The sequence below is a fragment of the Jaculus jaculus genome, chromosome 10 (genome assembly GCF_020740685.1).
Source record: "Jaculus jaculus isolate mJacJac1 chromosome 10, mJacJac1.mat.Y.cur, whole genome shotgun sequence".
Classification (NCBI taxonomy): Eukaryota; Metazoa; Chordata; class Mammalia; order Rodentia; family Dipodidae; genus Jaculus; species Jaculus jaculus.
The window spans coordinates 9,260,502-9,283,214 of NC_059111.1; the positions used below are offsets into that span (position 1 = coordinate 9,260,502).

Here is a 22,713-nt window from a genome sequence, read left to right on the forward strand (position 1 = left end):
ACAAGGAGGCACACACGTCTGAAGTTCATCTGCAGTGGCTGGAGGCCCTGGCGCGCCCATTCTCTCTATCTGCCTCTCTCTGTCTGGTGCTCTCAAATAAGTAAATAAAAAATAAACAAAAAAAGTAAAAGAGCAGTACAGAACCTCCCCCCCCAAAAAACAAAAGAAAAACAAAGAAGTACAATGGACCAAAACTCTGTACTTCAGCAGTAGAAAGAAAGTATCAAAGCTTTGGGTAAATGTATTAGTCTTAGAATTTTAAGAGTGTATTTACAGGCTACCATTTATTCTTCAGAAAAAAAAGTGTCTTAGATTTCAGGTGTCAAATTATTTACACCTATATGATAAGCTATCTTTAGGGTATGACCCAAGTTTAAACAAAAAATGCATTTGTGTTTCAACATTCCTCATATATGTACTTTGAAAACCACTGCATACAAAACCTTGGGTGCATCTGCATTTGGACTATTACACATCACATGAAAGCAGATGGTGGAATTCTTTACTTAAGGCCTTACAGGAGCACTGAGAAAATTTCATATTTTGGATTAGGGAAGCTCAGTCTATAATAGTTTGTATATAGATATTTCCCAGATATCTATAAAAATGACTGAGCTAAAATAGAAATTTCATCGTAAGGCAGTAAGGGAAAATACGAAACATTCCAAGAGCATTAGGACAGAAGAAGTGGAAGGAACTGAACTTCCATTTTTGTTCCCAGCAGTTTTGGTCATGACATAGACAAGAACTGTGAACACGCCTGCGCTCAGTGGTGCCTGACAGAAATGACCACTTTTCTGTCACTACTTTAACTGTGAGGATGTTTGCACTGAGAAGCTCCTCCTGGCCTTTCTGAAGTGACCAGCAGGATAAGTGTGTAAAACGGTCGTTCAGGTTGACATCCGTGAAGAAATATAGACAGGTACACTACCAACACTACGCAGCCCAACCTCAACATCACGAGCCAGAAGCAGTGGCTTACCTGCCTTGGCAAAGAGCAGCTGCACACTCTTGACTTCCACATCAAACCTGTTGTATGCTTTGTCCATTATTTCTTCCAGAGAGGAATTACCTGTCTTCTGTAAAGCTTGGTCTTGGTCTTTACTGTTGAGCTAAAAATGGAAGGAGAAAAAATGTTCATATGATAGTAAATTGTGGGGGGGGGGGGCGCACACATGCACACACACATACTTTAGTTGTCCTTTCATAAAATCTACCTGAAGTGAGATTGCCTTTAATGAGTGCACAATTTACTCAACTTATTGATAACTCTTTATAAACAGTTTCTTAAGAACGATCTACTGTAGCACACACTTCGGTTAGGCTTGATACCAGGGATGGGACACATTTTCATTAACTGAACCACTACATAGCAGAAGGCCTCACATAACCTGTCTGGAAATGTGGCTCTTCCTCTTCCTGGCTCTCAGGAGGTATTGCCACAGATGACTCAGCTCCCTCCTGCCCACCTTGAACTGTTCACCATAACAATAGGTTTGAATCCTTCCCCTCACTAGACCATGAAAGCAACTGAAGCCACTGGAATTCAGTGCCAACCTCCACTTCATTTTCCCAATTCCCAGTGTGAGCCAGGATGAGTTCAGTAATATGATTTTAAATTTCTACCTCTTTCCAGACTCTTGGACTCCATGAAATGCAAAATCCAAAGTCTTGCTCTAATTAGCTACTGACAGCAGTTAAATATATATATTGATATGTATTCAATTTTCTGTTGCCAAAATATACAAATGACAAACAACACTAAAATTAACCTCTGTAAACCATGATTACTAAGACCTCTTCTCTGTAACCAAAAAAAAGAAATAATCCATCAAGTCCTCAAAGTATAGGAAATTCCAGAGACATTTTATTTTGTTTAACAAGCCATGCAATATGCATAAAATACTCTACACATGGCCTGAAAAATAAGTCAAAATCTAGCTTAAGGGAACTCTGAGGAAAAAAAAGTAGGAAGACACCAGATAGCCAATTACTAAGCTTATCAAAGGTAAAAAGAAAAAAGTACATATATACCTACCTGAAATGTACCAAAATCTAAAATTAGAAGATTGGACTTTTTGTGGTGAAAACCTGTCTGCGGAATTATTAGATAAGAAGGCTTTAGGTGTATCCTTAAATCAAGGACTTTTCGAGTTTCAATAATATGTGTCAGTCCTACAAAACCAACAGAGAAAAGAAAAAAGGTTATATGGTCAAAATGAAGTACTATTAGCAAAAAGACTAAGAATTTTACTTGAAGTTTTAAGGATGAAGGTTGGTTCTTGTCACAAATTACACCCACAAGTCAGCATGTAAAATAAAGATTGGATGAAGCCACGGCTGGATAGATGGCTTAGTGGTTAAGACACTTGCCTGGGAAGCCTGAGGACCCAGGTTCAATTCCCCAGCACCCATGTAACAAGATGGCACATGCATCTGGAGTTGATTTGCAGTGGTAAAAGACCCTGGTGTACCCATCCCCTCCCCTCAATCTGCCCCCCCCTCAGATAAATAAATAATGTGGTTTTTTTTTAAAAAAAAAAAAACTAGATAAAGCCAATGGAAAATAATCACACCATAGCATAACACAACAAACCCAAGACAGCGTATATCCTATTTAGGCATAGAATGATTTACAATTTCCAGGGTTCAACTTTAAAAGCAATCAGGAAAGCAGGGTGAACAGCTGTGAGAACTGGGATGGAGGGACGTTGCCTACCTCCAGCTCACTTCATTTCAAAGCAAAGGTTCTTGAAGGTAATGCACCTAGAACCATCTGCACCCCAGATTACGCTTTCTCTTTCTGTCTGGAAAGTATGTCTGATGCTGACTCAGCCATATCAACTCTACAATAAGCCCAAATTTACAGCAGAAAGGAAGTGACTACACCATCTTAAGGAAAATGTTTACGTTAGAACAGACAGCACATTTCAAGTTTGGTTGGTGCTTACACAGACACCTGAGGCCATACCTGCAGCTGTTCTCTCTTTAATTTCTTCCAGCTTCAGCAATGTGGCTGATGTGATTTGCTCAAGATCCAAACCCTTATTTGACTGAAAAAACTCAACCACAGCGTTGATGGTTTTCTGCACAAGAATTTTAAGACACAGCACCCATTACATAAATTCTATATTACAAATGTTAAAGATTCACCTCCATCCTGAACAGTTGTGGCTTTGAACTGAGGAGTTAAAAGTACTCTGTCCTACTGCATCTCCTTCTGAGGAAGAAGCCAGGAATAAGGAGCAGCCAGGTGAGCTCATGGGAGGCAGCAAACCTGCACACATCACTAAGGTGTACATATCATTACGTGTCCATGTCAATACAATGTGCACCTCAATACAGTGTGCAAATCATTGCAATGTACGTATCACTGCATGTACACATCACTGCAGTGTACATATCATTACTCATCCATGTCAATACAAAATGCATATCAATACAGTGTGCAAATCACTGCAGCATACATATCACCACATGTATACACCACTGCAGTGCACATATCATTATGTGTCCATGTCAATACAATGTGTATATCAATAGTGTACATATCACTGCATGTACATATCACTACAGTGCACATATCATTACCTGTCCATGTCAATACAGTGGTAGATATATTCTATGCGAAATGTGTCAGTAGAAACCAATATTAGTTCTAGTTTTAGCCTCCGTTTAGCCAGAAGGTAAAACTGCAGTCCTCAACAGCATTTTAGGTTGATTTCTTGCACTCTTAAGTTTAGAGAAGAAATAAAGAGTATTTTATAAGATGAATAATGTACTGGAGATCAGCTGAATAACAGTGGAATTGGACTAGACACCACTGATGCACAGACTCAAAAATGGTGATGATGGCAAATCTAGTTATGTATGTTCCAGTGCAGCTCTCTACCGTAAGGTAAAACAAGTGAGGTGAAGTGAGGCTGACCCCTAACTAACATGGAGCAGTGAGCTGGGCCAGAGACAGCTTGCTGGTTCCCTGAGGAAAAAGAGTAAACAGACTGGATAAAAAGTGAGGCCACGGATACAGAACCTGAGCACACATTTTCATTTACATGTAAGCCCAGGTTTGCCCCATGAAACAAGCATCTCCTTTCATCACTTGTAAGGCTCTCAGAGCTGGCTACAAAAACGGAAAGCCAAATGAGACCAAACAAATAGGAAATGGAACAGGAAGTCAGTGTGGGTTTGGAGCAGGGATACAATAAACTTGGGTTTTTGTTTAATGCAGAATGTTTTAATTTAAAATAGAAGCAAGTAAAGCTGAGTGCAGAAAAATACCTACAGTGTATGATGAATCAAAATTTAATGGCTCCAATTAGAAAGTGATCTGTTTCCCCATAACAGACATGCCATTATCGCACTTATTGGCTCATTTGTCCTGGCTGGCCAAATTTAAGACTGGAGGCCCGCTCCATGGGAGAGAATACATCCCTTATACTGAAAACCTACAACAGGGGTAGTAATGAGCCCTAGGGGTGTAACACCTGCTGGTGTCTGGCTAAATGTACATACTATGTTCACCAAATTGCCTAGTAAGCACTTCTCTTAATGTTCATACCCATATATTAATGCTACTCTCACTTTTGTTTACAGAACCTTCTCTTTTCAGATGACAGTAACCTTGGGATGACTCAGAAGGCATCACAGTGCTGAGAAGAAGTGACAGAAGAGTGTTCAGCACTGCAACATCTCTTATTACACCTTCCAAGGCTCAGGGTCCACTGCAGAAGAGCCAAAAGAAGGATAGGACTCCTGACAAAGTGCTCCTCCAAACACAAAATGGCCTGGAAATCCATGTCTTCATGGTGCCTGACACTACCTACACAAGACCATCATAATAGGAGGAAAAGATGATGACATCAAAATAAAAGAGAGACTGATTGAGAGGAGGAGGGGATATGATGGAGAATGGAGGTTCAAAGGGGAAAGTGTGGGGGGGAATTACCATAAGATATTGTTTACAATTATGGAAGATGTCAATTAAAAAAAATAAAATAAGATCCGGACAAGGTGACACACGCCTTTAATCCCAGCACTTGGGAGGAAGAGGTAGGTGGACTGTCATGAGTTCAAGGCCATCCTGAGACTGCATAATGAGTTCCAGGTCAGCCTGGACTAGAGTGAGACCCTACCTCAAAAAACAAACAAAAAACAAAAAAACTAAATTGATGACAAAAAATTTAATGGTTCAACATGTTCTGCTTGTGAAACAGGCAAAACCTGTTAGGAAACTTACTTCTAATAGATGCTAAATATGAAAATGAAAAACTCACAAAACCATGAATAAAAGACAAAGTTGTTTAGCAGCTTTTGCCCCTGCACTTACGGCATCATAGATGACCTCCACGGGCTGGGACCGCACCAGCAGAGTCTGGTCAGCAGAGCTATTCTCGGGATTGGTTTCAAACTCAATGTTAAGCAAGGATGATGCGGTGTCACCAATTGAAGCCACAAGGGATGGCACAGTGTCTTGCTGTTTCAGCCCTGTGATATACCAGTGCTCTAACTTCGCTTCTATCCTGCAATCCAATGGAGACAAAGCAGGCAATGTGACGGGTTGAACTGCACACAGTACGTTAAAAACTCCTTTGAGATCCAGCCTATGCCTGTTACCTAGAGTTAAAATCCATCTACCTGACACTGGCATCCATCTGTTTTTGTTGCTATTATTGTTTAATTAACTTCATTTTCACTGTTCATATGAAAAACCCTCCTCTGTCCATCCCAGCACACACAGTTCTGCCCTCTACAGCGGGTGAAAGCTCCTAGCAGATAAGCTCATCTCCCTGGCACCACGCCACCTTCACTGCCCTCCAGCTCCCTCATCCCTCTGAGGAAAACCTGGCGTTGTCTCTGTTCACACAGCCAGAGCCTCCCCCAGGCTCAGCTCTTCTCTCTACAACTGAGTCTCAACTGCGTAACTACAGGTCCTTAATTTCACAGCTTCTCGCTGTCTGGTATGTTAAATAGTTCTAGAATTACTGACCTTTTGCCTATCCTCTCTTCTCAAACACAGCATAAACGTCTTGAAAATGGAAAGATGAACTCATGCATGGCTGCCCTAGTCCAGAAACTATAATAAAATGCTACCTAATAAGTATTCATGGAGGAAAGGAAGAAAGGTAGAGCAAATAGTGAATTATATGTTTCCATAATAAAATGAAGCAAACAGAAGACAAAAGAAAGCTAACAGTATTTTTAATGCTAAATAAAATTATGTATCTTAAGCCTAAAACCATAAATAAAAATAAAAATTAGTTTTAAAAACTTACTTGAGGGCTTGTGCTCCTGGTCGCTGAGAAACTTGGGTGCCCAAGCCAATTATCTGAATTTTTAGTATTTCTGGAATATTTGCATTTTCTCTTATTATAATAGATGTGCTTACTAACTTCAGGGTCATTATATGGGCAACATACTGAAGAGAAAGAATGAATGAAAATTGTTAGTTACAATAACTTTATTTTTAAGTTTGTTTTTAATTAAGTATAGTGAATTATAAAGTGACCCAACAGAACATAATCAGTCTTGGAATCCATATGTTCACCATATATAAAGAACATTAGAAAAGCCAACTTAATCACTTACTCAAATAAGACATTTGGAAAAGATCTGAAAATGTATTTCTCTTGTCTTTAAAGGTAATCCTGAAACAGTGACAAAACATTTGGTGACAGAAAATTCAACTGAGAAGCTTTCAATAAAGCAAGTATTTCAGAACAATCCTCTGGCTGAGGAAAATAAAACCTACATACAGTATCTATTTAGTGGCAGTAGAGATTTCACAAAACACAGACAGAAACACAGATAGAAAGAAAGACCAGTAGAAAGAAACGCACTCAGGCAAGTGCGCACTCAGATCTCCTGACCCAAAGGGGGTGCGCTCCCCTACAGGTACCGGAAACTTTAAGCAGAGGCAGGCTGGAGACTGAAATGAGGCTCACCAGGCAGAAAATGGAAGCAATACCCTACCCACAGGGTAATGGTACTGACAAAACTCCCTCTCCTGAGGAGGACCCAGAAATAAACAGCTAGAGATCACCAGAAGTGATTCAGATGAAGAATGAAAAAAGAGCTTGGGATATAGAATGAACCACAGATGTGAGATGCTCTGACATTACAAGTCTCAGAAGAAGAGAAGATGGTAGAAGAGGAACTCTGAAGTCATAAGTTTCCCAAATGGATGAGACCTCATGATGGCCAATGACTTCAAACCACATAAAGAAAATCTAGGGCTGGAGAGATGGCTTAGCGGTTAAGTGCTTACCTGTGAAGCCTTAGGACCCGGTTCGAGGTCAATTCCCCAGGACCCACATTACCAGATGCACAAGGGGGTGCTCATGTCTGGAGCAGTGGCTGGAAGCCCTGGCACTCCCATTCTCTCTCCCCCTCTCTCCCTCGCCCTTCCCCCACCCCCACCCCCACCCCCGCCTCTTTCTCTGTCTGTCGCTCTCAAATAAAAAAAAAAATAAACAAAAAAAAAACAAAGTCTATAGTAAAGAAACTGTCTAAACACACACAAAAGATATGGTTGAAAGAACCTTCAAGGTGATCCCTAAGCTGAACTTAAATACACAAGAAGACTGTAGCCAAACAGTAATGGTCACAAACTCAAAACCCTTAAGTAACAACAGAAACACCCTAGAATTCTGAACATGGGTAAAAGGTGTTCTTCAAGAATGAGGAGAAAAAGCTATTTTCAGTAAGACAAAATTTAAGAAAACTTACTACATGCAGAACATCATTATTCGGGTGAAAGGGAAAAAGGATGGATGGTCAGAGACATAAATCAATGATGTGATACATGAACTGTCCAATTTGCTGAACCTGCATTCTTCCCCAAATTATTCCAGACCCAACATTATCACCAACAAAATCACAGCATGTTCTGAGAGCACCTGCGACTCTACAAAGTATATGTGAGTTTAAAAGTTTGTCAAAGTACCCTTTAAAATAATGAAAGGCTGAGGATGTAGCTCAATGGTGCAGTGCTTGCCTAGCATGCATGAGGACCTGGGTTCAATCCCCAGTACAGCAGGCAGCAAGGAAAGAAAGAAGGGGAGGGAGGAAGAGAAAGAGAAAGAAAGAGGAGAAGGGGGAAGGAAGAAGAAGGAAGAGGACCCAACCAATGGCCTTACTACAAGATCTACAAAGCTGTGGTAGCTTGGATGGACAGACCAGCACTCACTGAAACAGAGGGAGTCCAAAAATGTACCACACACACAGCCAATTCACTGTCAACAAAGGAGAAACTCAATGTGACAGGAAAACACAAAAACCTTTTACAATTTTATTCAGAAAACTAATGGGTAAATGGAAAACAATGAACCTTGCTCTCTATGCCACTCTAAACATAAAAATTAATTTAACATTGATGTAAGGCTAAATATAAAACAAAGAACACCATAAAATTTCTAGAAAAAAAAACAAAGTAGAATATATTTGGAACTGTGAGGTTGAATCTGTGATTGCCAACCACAAAATTAAAAAATAAATATTCAATATTAATTTTTTCTAATAAGCAGCCACCATCAATCAATCACTAGGTAAGGACTAGAGAGATGGCATAGTGCTTATGGCACTTACCTAGAAAGCGAAAGGACCCAGGTTCGATTCCCCAGGACCCATGTTAGCCAGATGCACAAGGGGGCTCACACATCTGGAGTTTGTTTGCAGTACCTGGAGACTCTGGCATGGCCATTCTCTCTCTCTCTCTACCTGCCTTTCTCTGTCTCTCTCTCAAATAAATAAATAAATATAATCAATAGGTAAGCTGGGCACAGTGACTTACTCCTATAATTTCAGCAATAGAAAAGCTGAGGTAGGAGGACCACCATAAGTTCGACACCAGTCCCAGCTAAAGTGACATTTTGTCTCAAAACAAACAAAAAATAAGAATAAAAACATCAAGAAGAAACAGAATGAGTGGTGTACATATGCACAAATCACAGCATTCTGTATTTTTATATAGACACATGACGAGATTTACATGCAAGAAACGTAAGGAACAAGCAACATGGAAGGACACCAGTCAGACAACACCGTAAGGACAGATGAAGAAGAGAGGCTCACGGCCATCGGTTATGAGGGACGTGCAAATCAACGCTTTAGCGGAAGAGCATGTCATGCCCATGTATGATGTACAATGACCAGAGTTAAACAGTGTGAGGACAGGAGTGGCCCTATTATTTTTAACAGACTTACAGTGGTTTTTATGTTATGCATACATGTAACCTATCACCTAACATTAAAATAAAAATACCTATCCACCAAAAAATGTCATGAAGAAAATGAAAGTGCACACTATGCCTGGGAGAGGACCACATATGAATGACAAGCTACACTGCACTAGAAAATGCTCCCCATGCAGCTAACCAGTAAAGAAGACACAAAGAAGCCCTCAGATAAATAAATAAACAAAACAGTAGGAAGCCAGGTGTAGTGGCGCACTCCTTTAACCCCAGGACTTGGGAAGCTGAGGTAGAGGATCACTGTGAGTTTGAGGCCACCCTGAGACTCCATAGTGAATTCCAGGTCAGCCTGGGCCAGAGTGAGACCCTACCTCGAAAAGAAAAAAAAAAAAAAAACACACAGGAAAAAGGCAAGAGTAAAGAGACTCCAGGGCCATGTTAGGAGAGAGTGCTGAAAGGCCAGCAGATGGTGAGGTAGTGCAAACCTCTTTAGCTGTCCAGAAAATGCAAATTAAAGCCACATGCCACTTAGCCTGGCTAAGCGTAAAGGCTGGGGAGGGCGGCAGCTCAGCGGTGCTGGCTGGCCTGAAAGAGCACACGGGCTGCAGTCCTGGCAGCCAGGGAGACAGAGGCAGGAAGACCCAGAGCTTAGGGCCAACCTGAGCTACATACCAAACACCTAGCTCCAGGTCAGCCTGAAGTACACAGTGAGACAGGTCAAGGGGGGGGGGGGAGGAACTGGAAACAACGACATGAGCAACAGCACACCTCCTGTACTGCTGACTGAGACATCTTCTCACACTGGAAACAGGGGAGCAAATTGAGAGACCAAATATAACCACTTTAAGTAAAAAAAAAAAAAAAAAGGCCCAGGCCTGGCTTAGAGAACTAGCTGGCCAATGTGCTGACCTTTTGCTTCTGTAAACTTTGCTTGCTCAATTGCAGCTTTTCCCCTAAAGTTTCTGAGGACTCTCCACTTCAAGGACAATGGAGATGACTTCATCTGCCTGGAGCGCCCCTAGCTCCTGCCCCCAACTTTGCCCGCTGAAACTCCAAGCCAATCAGAACTGTTTAAATCAACCAATCATGTATCTATCCCCTACTTCTTTGTTCGAATTCCTATATGAACCCCTTCCCCCCCCCCAAAAAAGGGGCTCTCTCCGTCACTACTGCTGTGCCTGACTGTAGGGACGGAGCCCAGGCCTAGGCTTGCAATAAAGAAACCTGCTGCTTTTACATTTGAGTGTCTCGGCTTCTGTGCCAGTTCTCTGGGTGACTGGGGGTCTTGGCTCCTGGTCAGGGGTCTTGGCACAACACAAATCAATGCCCTTGATCAAAGGCGCAGGGGAGTGTTGATGCATCAAATGATGGAACCCAGGCAGCAATGAAGAGGAGTAAAATGCACTACTGACGGCAACCGCAGATGGGTCTTAGAACATGGCCAGATAACAGTAAGAACTGCAGATCAGGAACAGAAAGACAAATCATGAACAACAAAAAGGGTGTCCACTGTTAAAATCAAAAGGAAGTCAAAGAAATGGCTAAGAAACAAAAGTCTGGTTATCTCTGGGAGGAGGTAGGGTCCTAAGACGGTGACGCTATTCCAGATCGTAACACTGACAATGACCCCATGCCTCTTCCGCCTCAACCATCTCTCTGGCTTTCTTCTCCCTTCCTAAGCCCCACGAGTATGTTTCAAAAGCTAGTTTAACACTGGACAGGCTCTAAGGAGGCTATACTTCCATTCACCAAAATAAATGAAGAACTGTACCCCGACTGGCAGCACGGACCGATTCAAGAGAGCAGCAGACGCTCTGCACAGCGGTCGGACTTCGACCGTTACTCACGTAAGCGGAGCGGAGCGCACAGTGGAGTGACTGACACCCACCTGCTTGGGCAAAGCTAAGTTGTAGCTACTCTCGCTGTACCCAATGGCAGTGAAGAGCTTGTCCTTCTCCTCCGGGGTCATAAGGTCATCGATAGCTGTGGGGAAAAGACAATCACTTAGGAAACTATTGTTTCAGTTTACAGATGCAATCAAAACGTTCACAGAAAAACAGTTCAGGGACAAACACTACAGCAAAGTCAACCAGATAATTTCCTCTAATATGCAACTTTAGCTTCTTGAAAAGAAAAAGGAACATCCTATGTTTGAGGCTTACATTAAGAATAGACGAAAGCTGGCGAGATGGCTCAGAGGTTAAGGTGCTTGCCTGCAAAGCCTGGGGTCCCAGGTTCGATTCCCCAGTACCCAAGTAAGCCAGATGTACACGGTAGTGGCTGGAGGCCCTGGCACACCCATTCTCTCCCTCCCCTCTCTGCTTCTTTCTCTCTCAAATAAAGTAAATAAATATATTTTTTAAGTGGATGAAGAGACACCATTAAGGAAATTCAATTCTCATACGTTAGAATCTTAAAATTCCCTAACAAATCCAAAGCTCAACTTGTCATTAAATAGCCATGTAAAATTTGACAACAAGGAATTCGAAATGAGAACTCTAAACATAAGACATTTGAAACTTTACAGAAGTAATTTTCCTTGTCAAAGTTTTATTTTAGTCAGGCAATCAAACAGGGATGAAATTCACATGCCATATTTGCTTATACTTTCCTATACAGTACAGGCTGACATCATTTATGTAGTTTGTTTCTTATCAATGAACAACAAATTTCCCTGCTTGGAACTTACTCTCAGGAATCAATGAATCATCATCTTTTTTCTTGGACTCTTTCTTTCCCCAGAACCCACTAAACCAGCCGCGTTTCTCGCCTGTGTCCGCAGACTTTTTCCTTAATTTTTGCCCAGATCGAATCACCTAAAAAACAAAAATTTTAAAAATTATTCAGAATCAATTCACTTAATTTTAATAAGACATTAGGGTAAAAGAAGCAAAGTAGCCAAATTTTATCAAATGATACATTATAGGCTTTTGGGGGGTTTTGTTGTTATTGTTGTTTTTTGTTTGTTTTTCAAGGTAGGATCTCACTGTAGCTCAGGCTGACCTGGCATTCACTCTGGAGTCTCAGGGTGGCCTTGAACTCATGGTAATCCTCCTACCTCTGCCTCCCCAAGTGCTGGGATTAAAGGTGTGCGCCACCACGCCCGGCTGCACAATATAATTTGACTGATTCAGTCCCCTAATAATTTACTTCCTACTCCTACTGACAGCATCTATGAGAGGATACTTTTCATCTGCAGTATAGTTAAGGTTTCAAGTGAAGGTTCTCTACAATTACAATATGTATACTTCTTTTAAATTTTTTTAATTATTTTACTTATTTACTTGAAAGTGACAGAGAGAGACAGAATGGGTGCACCAGGGCCTCCAGCCACTGCAAATGAACTCCAGACGTGATCGCCCCCTTATGCCCCTGGCTAACGTGGGTCCTGGAGGATTGAGCCTCGAACCTGGGCCCTTAGGCTTCACAGGCAAGTGCTTAACTGCTAAGCTATCTCTCCAGCCCAACTATGCACACTTTCAAGGAAGCACCACAACTGCAGACTGACAAATAGCTGTTCTTTAAAGAAAGGTGCTTCTACACCCAGCTTACCCAGTCCAGAAGTCTCGTGTCACCTTGGAAGGAAGGAAGGAAGGAAGGAAGGAAGGAAGGAAGGAAGGAAGGAAGGAAGGAAGGAAGGAAGGAAGGAAGGAAGGAAGAAAGGAAGGAAGGAAGGAGATAAAAACAGCCCTGGAGGGCTAGGGAGATGGCTTAGTGGTTAAGGTTTTGCCTGCAAAGACAAAGGACCCAGGTTCGATTCCCCAGGACCCACATTAGTCAGATGCACAAGGGGACGCATGCATCTGGAGTTCATTTGCAGTGTGGCTGGAGGCCCTGGTGTGCCCATTCTCTCCTTCTTCCTCTCTTCCTCTCTCAAAAATAAATAAATAAAGACAAAATATTAAAAAAAAAAAAAAAACAGCACTGGAGTCTCGTTTCATGCTCCTTCCTCGACTGAGCCTGGTATGTTTCTATTGCTCCTTCTCTTTGCCCACTTTTCAGAAAGAAAAGACAGATGATGAAATAAAGGATTAAGTAACTTAGATTCTACCTTTTCATTTCCTGAGTAAGGAAACTTGAATAATCTTCCAACTCTGAATTTAAAGTATTTAAAATTGACAGTGAATTTCTAACATTCAGATTCCATGTACAATAAAGGGAACTTAAAAATCAAGAATTAAATTCCATGAGGAAAGAAAAGGCGTGGCTGCTGATATGCAGAATAAGCACGGGAAATACAAGTCCCCTGGGGTACGCCCGCGTGAGCGCCAGCATCCCGGCTCCGCTTGAATGAGGAAAGGGAAAAGCAAGACCGCAGCTCAGCCAGCAAGAGGTTCTGAAAGAACCTTGGCCTGGCCCAGCACACAATAACCCAGTCTTGAAAGAGTGAGTGTTTTATGACAATGCCCTGGGGGATTGCACAGTGCTGCCAGAGCTCAGATCACCTAGATGACAATGAGGATGTTTCCTTCCACCCTGGCACAGGCGGCACTCATGCCAAGGGCAGCCACCTCGGAGACTGAGCGCCTTGGGAAACGTGTGTCACCTAAGCCTGGCTTACAGCTTTGAAGAAATCCTCCCAGGTCTCTCAGGGGAACTGCAGGCTTAATACTTGCTCAGATTCTTGAACTTACTCTAATTACGTGTGTAATAAGACATGACTAGCGTGTAATAGGGAGTTGTGTCTGTCTTGCTCACTTCTGTACAGTAATACAAATGATAATGAGGAGGAAGAAAAACGTCACTTTTTCGCTCACGTTGTCACTTTACCGAGGGCCCAGGCACACAAGACCCTAAGCGCATCAAGTGAGTCACAGTGTGCTCCCCACAATCACTGCAGGGTGCAGGTGCTGCGAGTTCATATTTTATACATGAGAAAGCTGGGACACAAATCAAATAGGCAGCAAACTGGGATTGGCTACATCCAGTCAGTCGTGCCTCTGGCTCACACCAACCATGCCCAGAATGACAGGACCTTAATGGAGACTGGCTATGTGGGTGTGTGATTTCTAGAGACTAAATTGAGCAATAAAAGCCAATTCTTATTCGTGTCTTGATAAATCTCAGTCACTTCCCACAAAGAAGTCTTGTCCTAGGCTTACAGAAGTGATATCAACATGCTGAAACATAAAATCAGCTAATAAAGATGATTACCTCGACTTGTGCTTGCTGCCTTACTAAAATTATGTTAAAAACATCCAGAGTCTTCTCCAAGTCCTGCAAAACAAAGAGACAGCAGGAAACAAGGAAAACAGTCATTAGATGACACCACCACCTCTGTGGCTCCCAGACCATCTCATCCAGCCCACAATACCTGCAATGAGCTAAAACACACACTAGGCTTTTCTATTGTCAAATGTTTTTCACAGGAATGTTTTCCGAGAAAGTAAATCCTTCTTAAATGCAGTATGAAAATGAGACCTTCTCTGTGAGATCATCACAGTTTGTGAATATCCTAACTGCCAGAAACAAGAATGCTCAGGAAAGGGACGTTCTTCCGAGCCGTGTGCCATCCTCACTCTCCCCTAGTCTGCATGACTGCTCAGCCACAGTACTCAGCAAGTGGACTTGCTTTAGGTATTGTCTTTACAAATCTCACTCTTGGGCTGGAGAGATGGCTTAGCAGTTAAGCACTTGCCTGTGAAGACTAAGGACCCCGGTTCGAGGCTCGATTCTCCAGGACCCACGTTAGCCAGATGCACAAGGGGGCGCGCACATCTGGAGTTCGTTTGCAGTGGCTGGAGGCCCTGGCGCACCCTTTCTTTCTTTCTCCCTCTCTCCCCACCCTCTCTCTCTCTCTCTCTCCCCCCCCCACCTTTTTCTCTGTCACTCTCAAATAAATAAATAAAAATAAACAAAAAAACTTTTTCTTAATCTCACTCTCCCGTAGTCTACATGACTGCTCAGCCACTCAGGAAGGGGACTTGCTTTAGGAACTGTCTTACAGATCTCTCTCCCCCCTAGTCTGCATTGCAAACACACTCTTAAAGGCACCATTACAAAACACAGAAAAGTTAAAGAGTGCAAATGTACAGGTCAACTGCAGACTGAAGAAGCTGGGGTGGGGCTTCACACTGACGAGGTGACTTGCGTTCCAGCTGATGCGTGTATTTTTCTCCACGTGTCTCTCAGCTCTGTAAGACAGTTTTCTCTCCATTTGTACAGGAGAATGAGCACATGCTTGAGAGATGAGGAAACTCTGTCCATGATCCAAACACTCAGAAAATACCCCAGTCCCGCATGTTAGGACCTGTGTCTTCCAAGCGTGCTGTTCAGGTGGCTGTCACGTACTTTGGAATAGCAGGAATTCTCCACACCCTACATTCTCTACGCCAGGAACCAGCGACAAGCGCCCAATAGACCTTGAGCAGATGGTATCAAGCAACTCTCACCAGCAAATGCAAAACATACCTGAATTTCCTTCTGCAATTCTTCTGAGACCTTGGTCTGCGTTAACTTGGTTTTGTAAGCAGTTTTGTAAGTCTTCAGTAACTGCCTGTGCTTTTGCATGTGGCTCCATGACCACATCTGTGTGCGTCTTCTTATGTGAACTTCAAGAACAGAATCGATTGCATACTTCCACCTGGAATCAAATATCATTATGGACACATGAATGAACAAAAGCTTTTAAGAAAAAAAAGAGAAAACACTTCTGACAAGTCCTGCCCTGTCACGCTGTCACACCTGTTGGGGGTCCTGCCCTGTCACACTGTCACACCTGTTGGGTGGTCCTGCCCTGTCACGCTGTCACATTTGTTAGGGTCCTGCACTGTTGTAAGTTTTGTTCTTCTTTACAGTAAGAGTCCAACAGTAACACTGCAGAATCCAGTTTTTTGACCAACAAATGAAATGAGGAAACACTCCAGGACAAGGCTTTGCTAAAGCAAAGCTTACAAAGGCACAAAATGACCCTCTGGGAAACAGTAGGCCATGCTATATGCCACACAGTAAATGGCAAATCCCAGATCCACAAGGGCTCCTATGATTATGTTGACTAGTGGAGTCATGGCTGTAATACTGTGTGAGGCTCACACACGAAGAACTCACCAGAGGATGCATTTCTGAGAACCTAAGTCTATTGTTAAGTGACATGGCTACAGGCCATAAGGTTGTAACACTGAGTTCACACGGAGGACTAACAAGACTTGTTTTTAAATGCTCAAATGCTTGAACACAAAGTTAAAAGCTTGGGAATTTAAAAACAAACTGTAACAGGATACATTCATTTTAAAAAGTGATATGGACATATAAAAGGTATCAATCTTTTTTTTAATAGTCTGGACTACCTGGCTTTAAAAGTCTGTGAACTCTGACAGCATGTGACTGTGTATTTACGTATTTCTAATAAGCTTGGACTTACCACTGCCGACCATTGGTGTGAAGTGGAAGATAAGGCTTGTATTTCCTGTAAGGGGCATTTCTGACCATATAATCCACTGACTCCAGAAGGTCAATCATACTCAGGTACTATTGAAACAAAACAAAACTGTGCTTGTTACACAGAGCACATGACTTTATTCTATTGTTCACTATTGTCACTAAGATTCTTAATTCCCTGATAATTCAATAATATACTATTTTTATTAAACTTGAAATGAGTTACAAACTGACACAATTTTTATGTTCCACTAAAAAAGAAAACAGTGTTGCCAAACAAACTATCACATTACCAATAATGCCTATCCTATTTTTAGATATGCTAAAATGTGCAATAGATGTATATGATAGAATGATGCCATATTGGGTCTGTAAATGCCAACATGTACCATGTATGTTCTGAAACTACGTATTTTCCTCTGGACCACTGTTTTAGCAGTAGCTGCACATACACTGATTTTAAATTGTCCAGAAAATGACTGTGGAACTAACGCAAGATAAAGTGCCCACTTTACCTGCACCACCTCCACTGTGTGCAGACCTCACAATGGTCCAAACGAAGAGAAACACACACAGAGGAAGGAGGACTCGGGCTAGGGATATGGCCCGTGGAGCTTTCTCCAAAGTTTCCTTAATGTGATTTTATCTAAGAGTTATGTAGAAATGTAATGGCTATCCGGCATATGAAATGTGTCTAAACTAACATGTACTATAATATGAAATATAGCCCAGATTTCAAAGAACGAAGGGAGAAAAAGATATAAAGTATCGTATTACAATATATTTTAATATTTTAAAATAATGTTGTTACAATGTTAGGTTAAACAAACTAAGGTATTAAAGTTACTTTTAAGCCAGGTGTGGGGGCACGCATTTATAACCCTAGCCTTCAAAAAGCTAAGGCAGAAGGATTGTTGCAAGCTCAAGGCCAGTCTGAGCTACAAAGGCATTCCAGGCCAGTCAGAAATAAGTAAGAAGGACTGGAGATATGGCTTGGTGGTTACAGTGTTTGCCTGCAAAGCCAAAGGACCTTGGTTTGATTCCCTAGGACCCACATAAGCCAGGTGCACAAGATGGCACATGCATCTGGAGATCGTTTGCAATGGCTGGAGGCCCCGGAGTGTTCATTCTCTCTCTCTCTGTCTCTTTTCCTCTCTCATTCTCTCAAATAAATAAAATAAAATACTTAAAAAAAAAAAAAAGAAATAAACAAGAAGACCCTACCTCCCTTCCTACCCCCCAAAAAGAGTGAATTTTACCATTCTTTTTGCTTTACTAATGGAACTAACAGGAAATTTAAAATTACAAAAGCAATTTGCCCTCCACTTACTGGACCACACTAGGCTAAAAGCTCAGTGAGCTGCATCTCGTGCCTTCCTCTTAGTACAGCTGTGCACGTCTGCTATCTAAACTCTCTGGGCATACCACCGCACTTGAGAAACAAGAAAAAAAACCAACAGAGTTGCTGTAGAAATAAAGAAACAATATTTGACAACTGCTGCTATTAAAAACTTAAAAGGGAAAACAGTGAATTCATCCACCAGTAACTGTGAATGAAAAGGAAATAATAGCATCTGCTACCGTTTGATAAGATTAAGTACCATTTATGAGAAGATCAGAATATAAGAAAATATTTGACATTCACTTTTTTTCAAGACTTTCTTTCAAAGACTCCAACCTCAGCATACTGAACCAAAAGTAGTTCCAGGGCATCAGTGAAGGAGTGAAGTAGAGGAGAGACCAGACACAACTCAAGGCTCATCAATGCCAGAAATGCCCCGACTCACCTGCGGCCTGGTCAGTTCAATGGCAATGTTCTGCACTTCAATGTTCCCGTCAAGTTTGGGCGTTCTGAGCTCTGTCTCTGCATAAGGATTCATGTAGAACTTTGCAGAGGCTGAGACTGGCTGGAAAACTTATATCACATGGGAAGGTATTAGGTAAGTTTACATGCTTTTACATTTGAACAACTATTACTTAAGAGAACACAGTTACTCTGCAGGTTAAAAAATGATCCAAAGTACATGTCACAAAACCATTACCCAAAACTCAGTAAACATGGCTTCTCTGGGGAACACCAACTTTCCACCTGACCATCTCAAGTGCTATCTCCACGGAGGACACAGGAGTCCTACCTTTCCAGGTAAGAAGTGAACAAAAGAGAGATAATCCTTGTATAAAGTCTGCCTTCTCTTTGATTTCAAATGATTTGATTATCAAAGGAAGAAAATAAATCTAATTTGTCTTATTCATTGGCACAATTTAGAAACAGGGCCATAACTAAAATCACCCTAGGGGGAAAAAACACCACTTTACAGTTATCACAATGATGTCACATGTGTCATCTAAAGAGTCCACAAAGAAAACATGCTTGGGGCTGGACAGATGGCTCAGCAGTTAAGGTGCTTTCTGGCAAAGTCTAAGGACCCAGGTTCGATTCCCTAGCACCCACATAAAGCCAGATGCAGTAGGCAGCACAAGCATCTGGAGTCTGTCTGCAGCAGCTGGAGGCCCTGGTGCACCCATTCTCATTCTCTTGCTCTCCGTGTCTCCCTCTCTCTCTCCCCCCCTTGCAAATGAATAAAATAAATAGAAAGAAAACATGTTTGAGGTGTAGTCATGGTGTACACAGGTCTGCTTTAGAAGATGACTGTGCTAAGCAGGGTGGCCAGTTTTAACCATGAATAGTATGAAAACTCCGTAAATGCACCACCTCATCATTGTAATTTACAAACGGTTTAACTGATATCTAGGTTCTTTATAAATGCCTAAGAATGACATTTCATATTTTTATCAATGGAAGTAAATGATTTCACAAACTGAAGCCACTTCAAATTTTTGCTAACATTAAATGGTCTATGAGTAAGTGTCATCCAGCAGCAGTTAGCTATAAAGGGCATGAAAATGGAACCGAGAACCACGGCAGTGTGGAATAAGGAGAGAGCTTAGGACGACCACTGCGAGAAACAAGCTGAAGGTGTCGTGGTCATGCGTCGTGGGGCAGGACTGACGCACGGAAGATGCCTGGCACCGATGATGGGGCAGGCTGCCTGGCTAACAGACCTAGCTTGGAAACAGAGGAGAGGCTGCCAAAAACAGAAGGGTTCACTTAAAAATATGGCCAGGAAGACTGCTTCTTACTACTGCAATAGTGCAAGCTTGGGGTGACCTGAATGCCAAGATTCTAGAGATTTCCAAAGAAATGAAGGGGGAGAGAGGAGGGAGAAAGAAGGGGACCTAAGCCCTAAGCAGAGACCCGAAGGAAGCAAAGGGCACAGGAGGCAGCTGTGGCTGCTCGGCCCGTCTCTGCTCTTCTCCAGCAGCAGCAGGTTACAATCTAGCCCAAGTAGTTACGCTCTAAGCCTAAGCGCTTACATGCCCAAGTACTATAAAGTTAAGGTACCAAATAATACATTATGTGTTAAATAATAAAACTATGGGAAAAAAGTTTGTTAAAATATATAATTCCATGTTTCTTCTTAGAAGATGAAGTCAACTTTCACTAGTACTTACTGTACTGATGGTTTGGAGGTATATTACTGCTGGTAAGAATTTCACATTTCAACTGATCCTAAGTAACCAAAAAAAAAAACTATGTGAGAATGAAAAAATACACATATTCAGCAAAACACAAAAACACCCTTGGCTGTTATATCAATATCTTTATTACTCTCTGTGTGACTTTTTTAGAATGTGCTGAGCAAAAATTGACAGGTAAATTTCTTCAGAATAAAGATACAGGAAGCATTAAATATCTAGAAACATCATATTATGTTCCTCTCTATGAAAACTAAACCACAAATACATATACACCCACAGATTTCTACTCAAAGACCAAGAATTTGCTACAGTATCTTTCTGAGAAATAGTACAAAATCTTGAAATTTATGCAATTCAGAAAGTACAACTAGTCTGCCATTCTCCTCTGAGTGAAGAAACAATACTGCGCTTTCCTCAGCACGCTGCAGCATGGGCTTCATCTCCCACCGCGCAGGACATCATCACCACAGATGGCTACAACACTTGCAAGAAGACTGATGCTCTAGATCCGAACAGGATCCTCATTCTTCAGAACTCATCATTCTCGTACAAAATTACATAATGAGAATGCTATCACGATCAACATAAAAGACGTAAGTGAAGTTTTAACTGAACAGTTTCCCATATCAAAACATCTTCAAAATCATAAGTGCTTTTTTGAAGACACATAATGGATTTCAAAGAAACATTTCTGGGATACCCAGTGTGGTCCTCTGGCCTTCACTTGTACTTGCACGTATGTGCAGTTTCAACCTACACACACACACACACACACACACACAGACATGCACGCACCTACACACTGACATTAATAAAAAGTAAAATCTTCGCTGGAGAGATGTCTCAGCGTTAAAGCACTAGCCTGCAAAACCTAATGGGCAGAGTCTAATTCCCCAGTACCCATGTAAAGCCAGAGGCAAAAAGTGGTGCATGCATCTGGGATTCATTTGCAGCGGTTACAGGCCCTGGTGCTCCCATTCTCTCTGTCTCTCACTGCTTGCAAATAAATAAATGAAAAAAAAAAATTGAGTAAAAACTGGGCTGGATAGATGGTTCAGTGGTTAAAGGTGCATGCTTGCAAAGCCTGACAGCACAAATCAAAAAAAAAAGGTTTTTTTTTTCACACTTCTACTTTGGTGAAATGCAAATTAAACAAATAACTAATACCTTCTCTCAGTGAGGACCTCTCTTACGAATCACATCTAGGAAGTGTAGTTAGTGTCTGTAAGTATAAATGGGAATTACCAAGATGTGTTCCCTTGACCCATGATAAGACAGACAGCAGTTCACATTCCAGTAGGCAGTAAGACTGTCAAGTCTCATAAGCTACAAAGAGAAACAAGAAACACAGAAGTTACAGATATATAAAAAGCGCTACTCTCATGTTCACAGATACAAAATTATCCAACTAAAATGCTGACCTTTAAAGGACAAAAAATAATGCAAAAATAAAGGACAATGTATCCATTCAGCTTTTAATTCAGATATGCTAAATGCTGAGAGCACTTCCAAGAGCTTTAGTCATTCAGTTATCTATCTTTATTGAGAATTCAGAATTTACCAGACTCAGCAAATGTTTGCTTGGGTAACAAAGATGTGACTCCCTCAACAGAAACCAACGGCTGCTCCCAGGGGAGGGGAGGCAGGAGAGGAGTCTATGACTGACAAAGTGGGGGAGCCCCGACCGAGCAAGGCCACTGTGCAGGCCATATCTGAAGCGCTGTGAAGTGGGAGTTTACTGTAAGGCGTAGTATAGCGTGTTAATCAGCCACCTTATTTGATCAAAGAATATGTTTTCTAGAGCGTGTAATACTGTCACAATCACTCTGTCTTTTACACAATCCCACTTGGGAAATGTTCATTTTTATGCAGTCTCTTCATGTGGCAGCTAAACACAGTGGGAGAGCAGCCACTGACAGTCACATGGCAAGATGCAGAGCCAACACTAGACACTGCACTTCTTTTCATCCCTGATTTGTTTTATTTTTTATTTACTTACTTACTGGGTTTTCAAAGTAGAGAACGAGTTAGATATTTAACGTTAATTGAGATCTCACGTAGGCGTATTCTACTCTCGCATTAATCTGCCTCCCACAGCGCCCTAGCTCTGCCAAGGGTGAGGTCGAGTCTGTGAGGACACTCAGCACTCGGCACATACTTCTGTCTGCTTTGTGAAGCCAGGTTTGTAAAAACTCAGTCAGTATCAAATACTCTAATTTGTGTCATACGATGTATGCTGTATTTTAAAATTCATATATGAGTTATTTAATAAACTGACTAAAAGACAATCTACTTAAAATACAAAATTTAGCCTTTTATATGCAGGAGGGGTCCATACACTGATTACCTCGAACCCTGACTGGACAAAATTTAAGACACAACAACCCTGAATACATTAGATTTTTTAAAAATAGTAGATCACCACTTTGGTGAACCACTTTGTTAGAAATATCCACTCCTGCCGGGCATGGTGGCACACACCTTTAATCCCAGCACTTAGGAGGCAGAGGTAGGAGGATTGCCTTGAGTTACAGGCCATCCTGAGAGTGCATAGCAAGTTCCAGGTCAGCCTGGACCAGAGCAAGACCCTACCTCAAACCAACAA

The 22,713-nt window shown here is 41.7% G+C and overlaps 1 protein-coding gene across 4 annotated transcripts in view; it reads right to left on the minus strand.

Moving 5' to 3' along the window:
* Positions 1 to 22,713, minus strand: part of Vps13c (vacuolar protein sorting 13 homolog C) — a 163,087-nt gene that overhangs the window by 106,181 nt on the left and 34,193 nt on the right. For all 4 annotated transcript variants that reach the window (XM_004662514.2, XM_004662513.2, XM_004662516.2 and 1 more), the window contains 13 exons: positions 21,354 to 21,434; positions 20,082 to 20,139; positions 18,356 to 18,483; positions 16,552 to 16,658; positions 15,603 to 15,774; positions 14,346 to 14,408; positions 11,881 to 12,007; positions 11,080 to 11,174; positions 6,276 to 6,418; positions 5,330 to 5,522; positions 2,972 to 3,086; positions 2,039 to 2,175; positions 983 to 1,112 (listed from right to left, as the gene is read on the minus strand). In XM_004662514.2, coding sequence (XP_004662571.2) covers positions 983 to 1,112; positions 2,039 to 2,175; positions 2,972 to 3,086; positions 5,330 to 5,522; positions 6,276 to 6,418; positions 11,080 to 11,174; positions 11,881 to 12,007; positions 14,346 to 14,408; positions 15,603 to 15,774; positions 16,552 to 16,658; positions 18,356 to 18,483; positions 20,082 to 20,139; positions 21,354 to 21,434 — 1,549 coding nt within the window. The remainder of the gene's footprint in view (positions 1 to 982; positions 1,113 to 2,038; positions 2,176 to 2,971; positions 3,087 to 5,329; positions 5,523 to 6,275; positions 6,419 to 11,079; positions 11,175 to 11,880; positions 12,008 to 14,345; positions 14,409 to 15,602; positions 15,775 to 16,551; positions 16,659 to 18,355; positions 18,484 to 20,081; positions 20,140 to 21,353; positions 21,435 to 22,713) is intronic.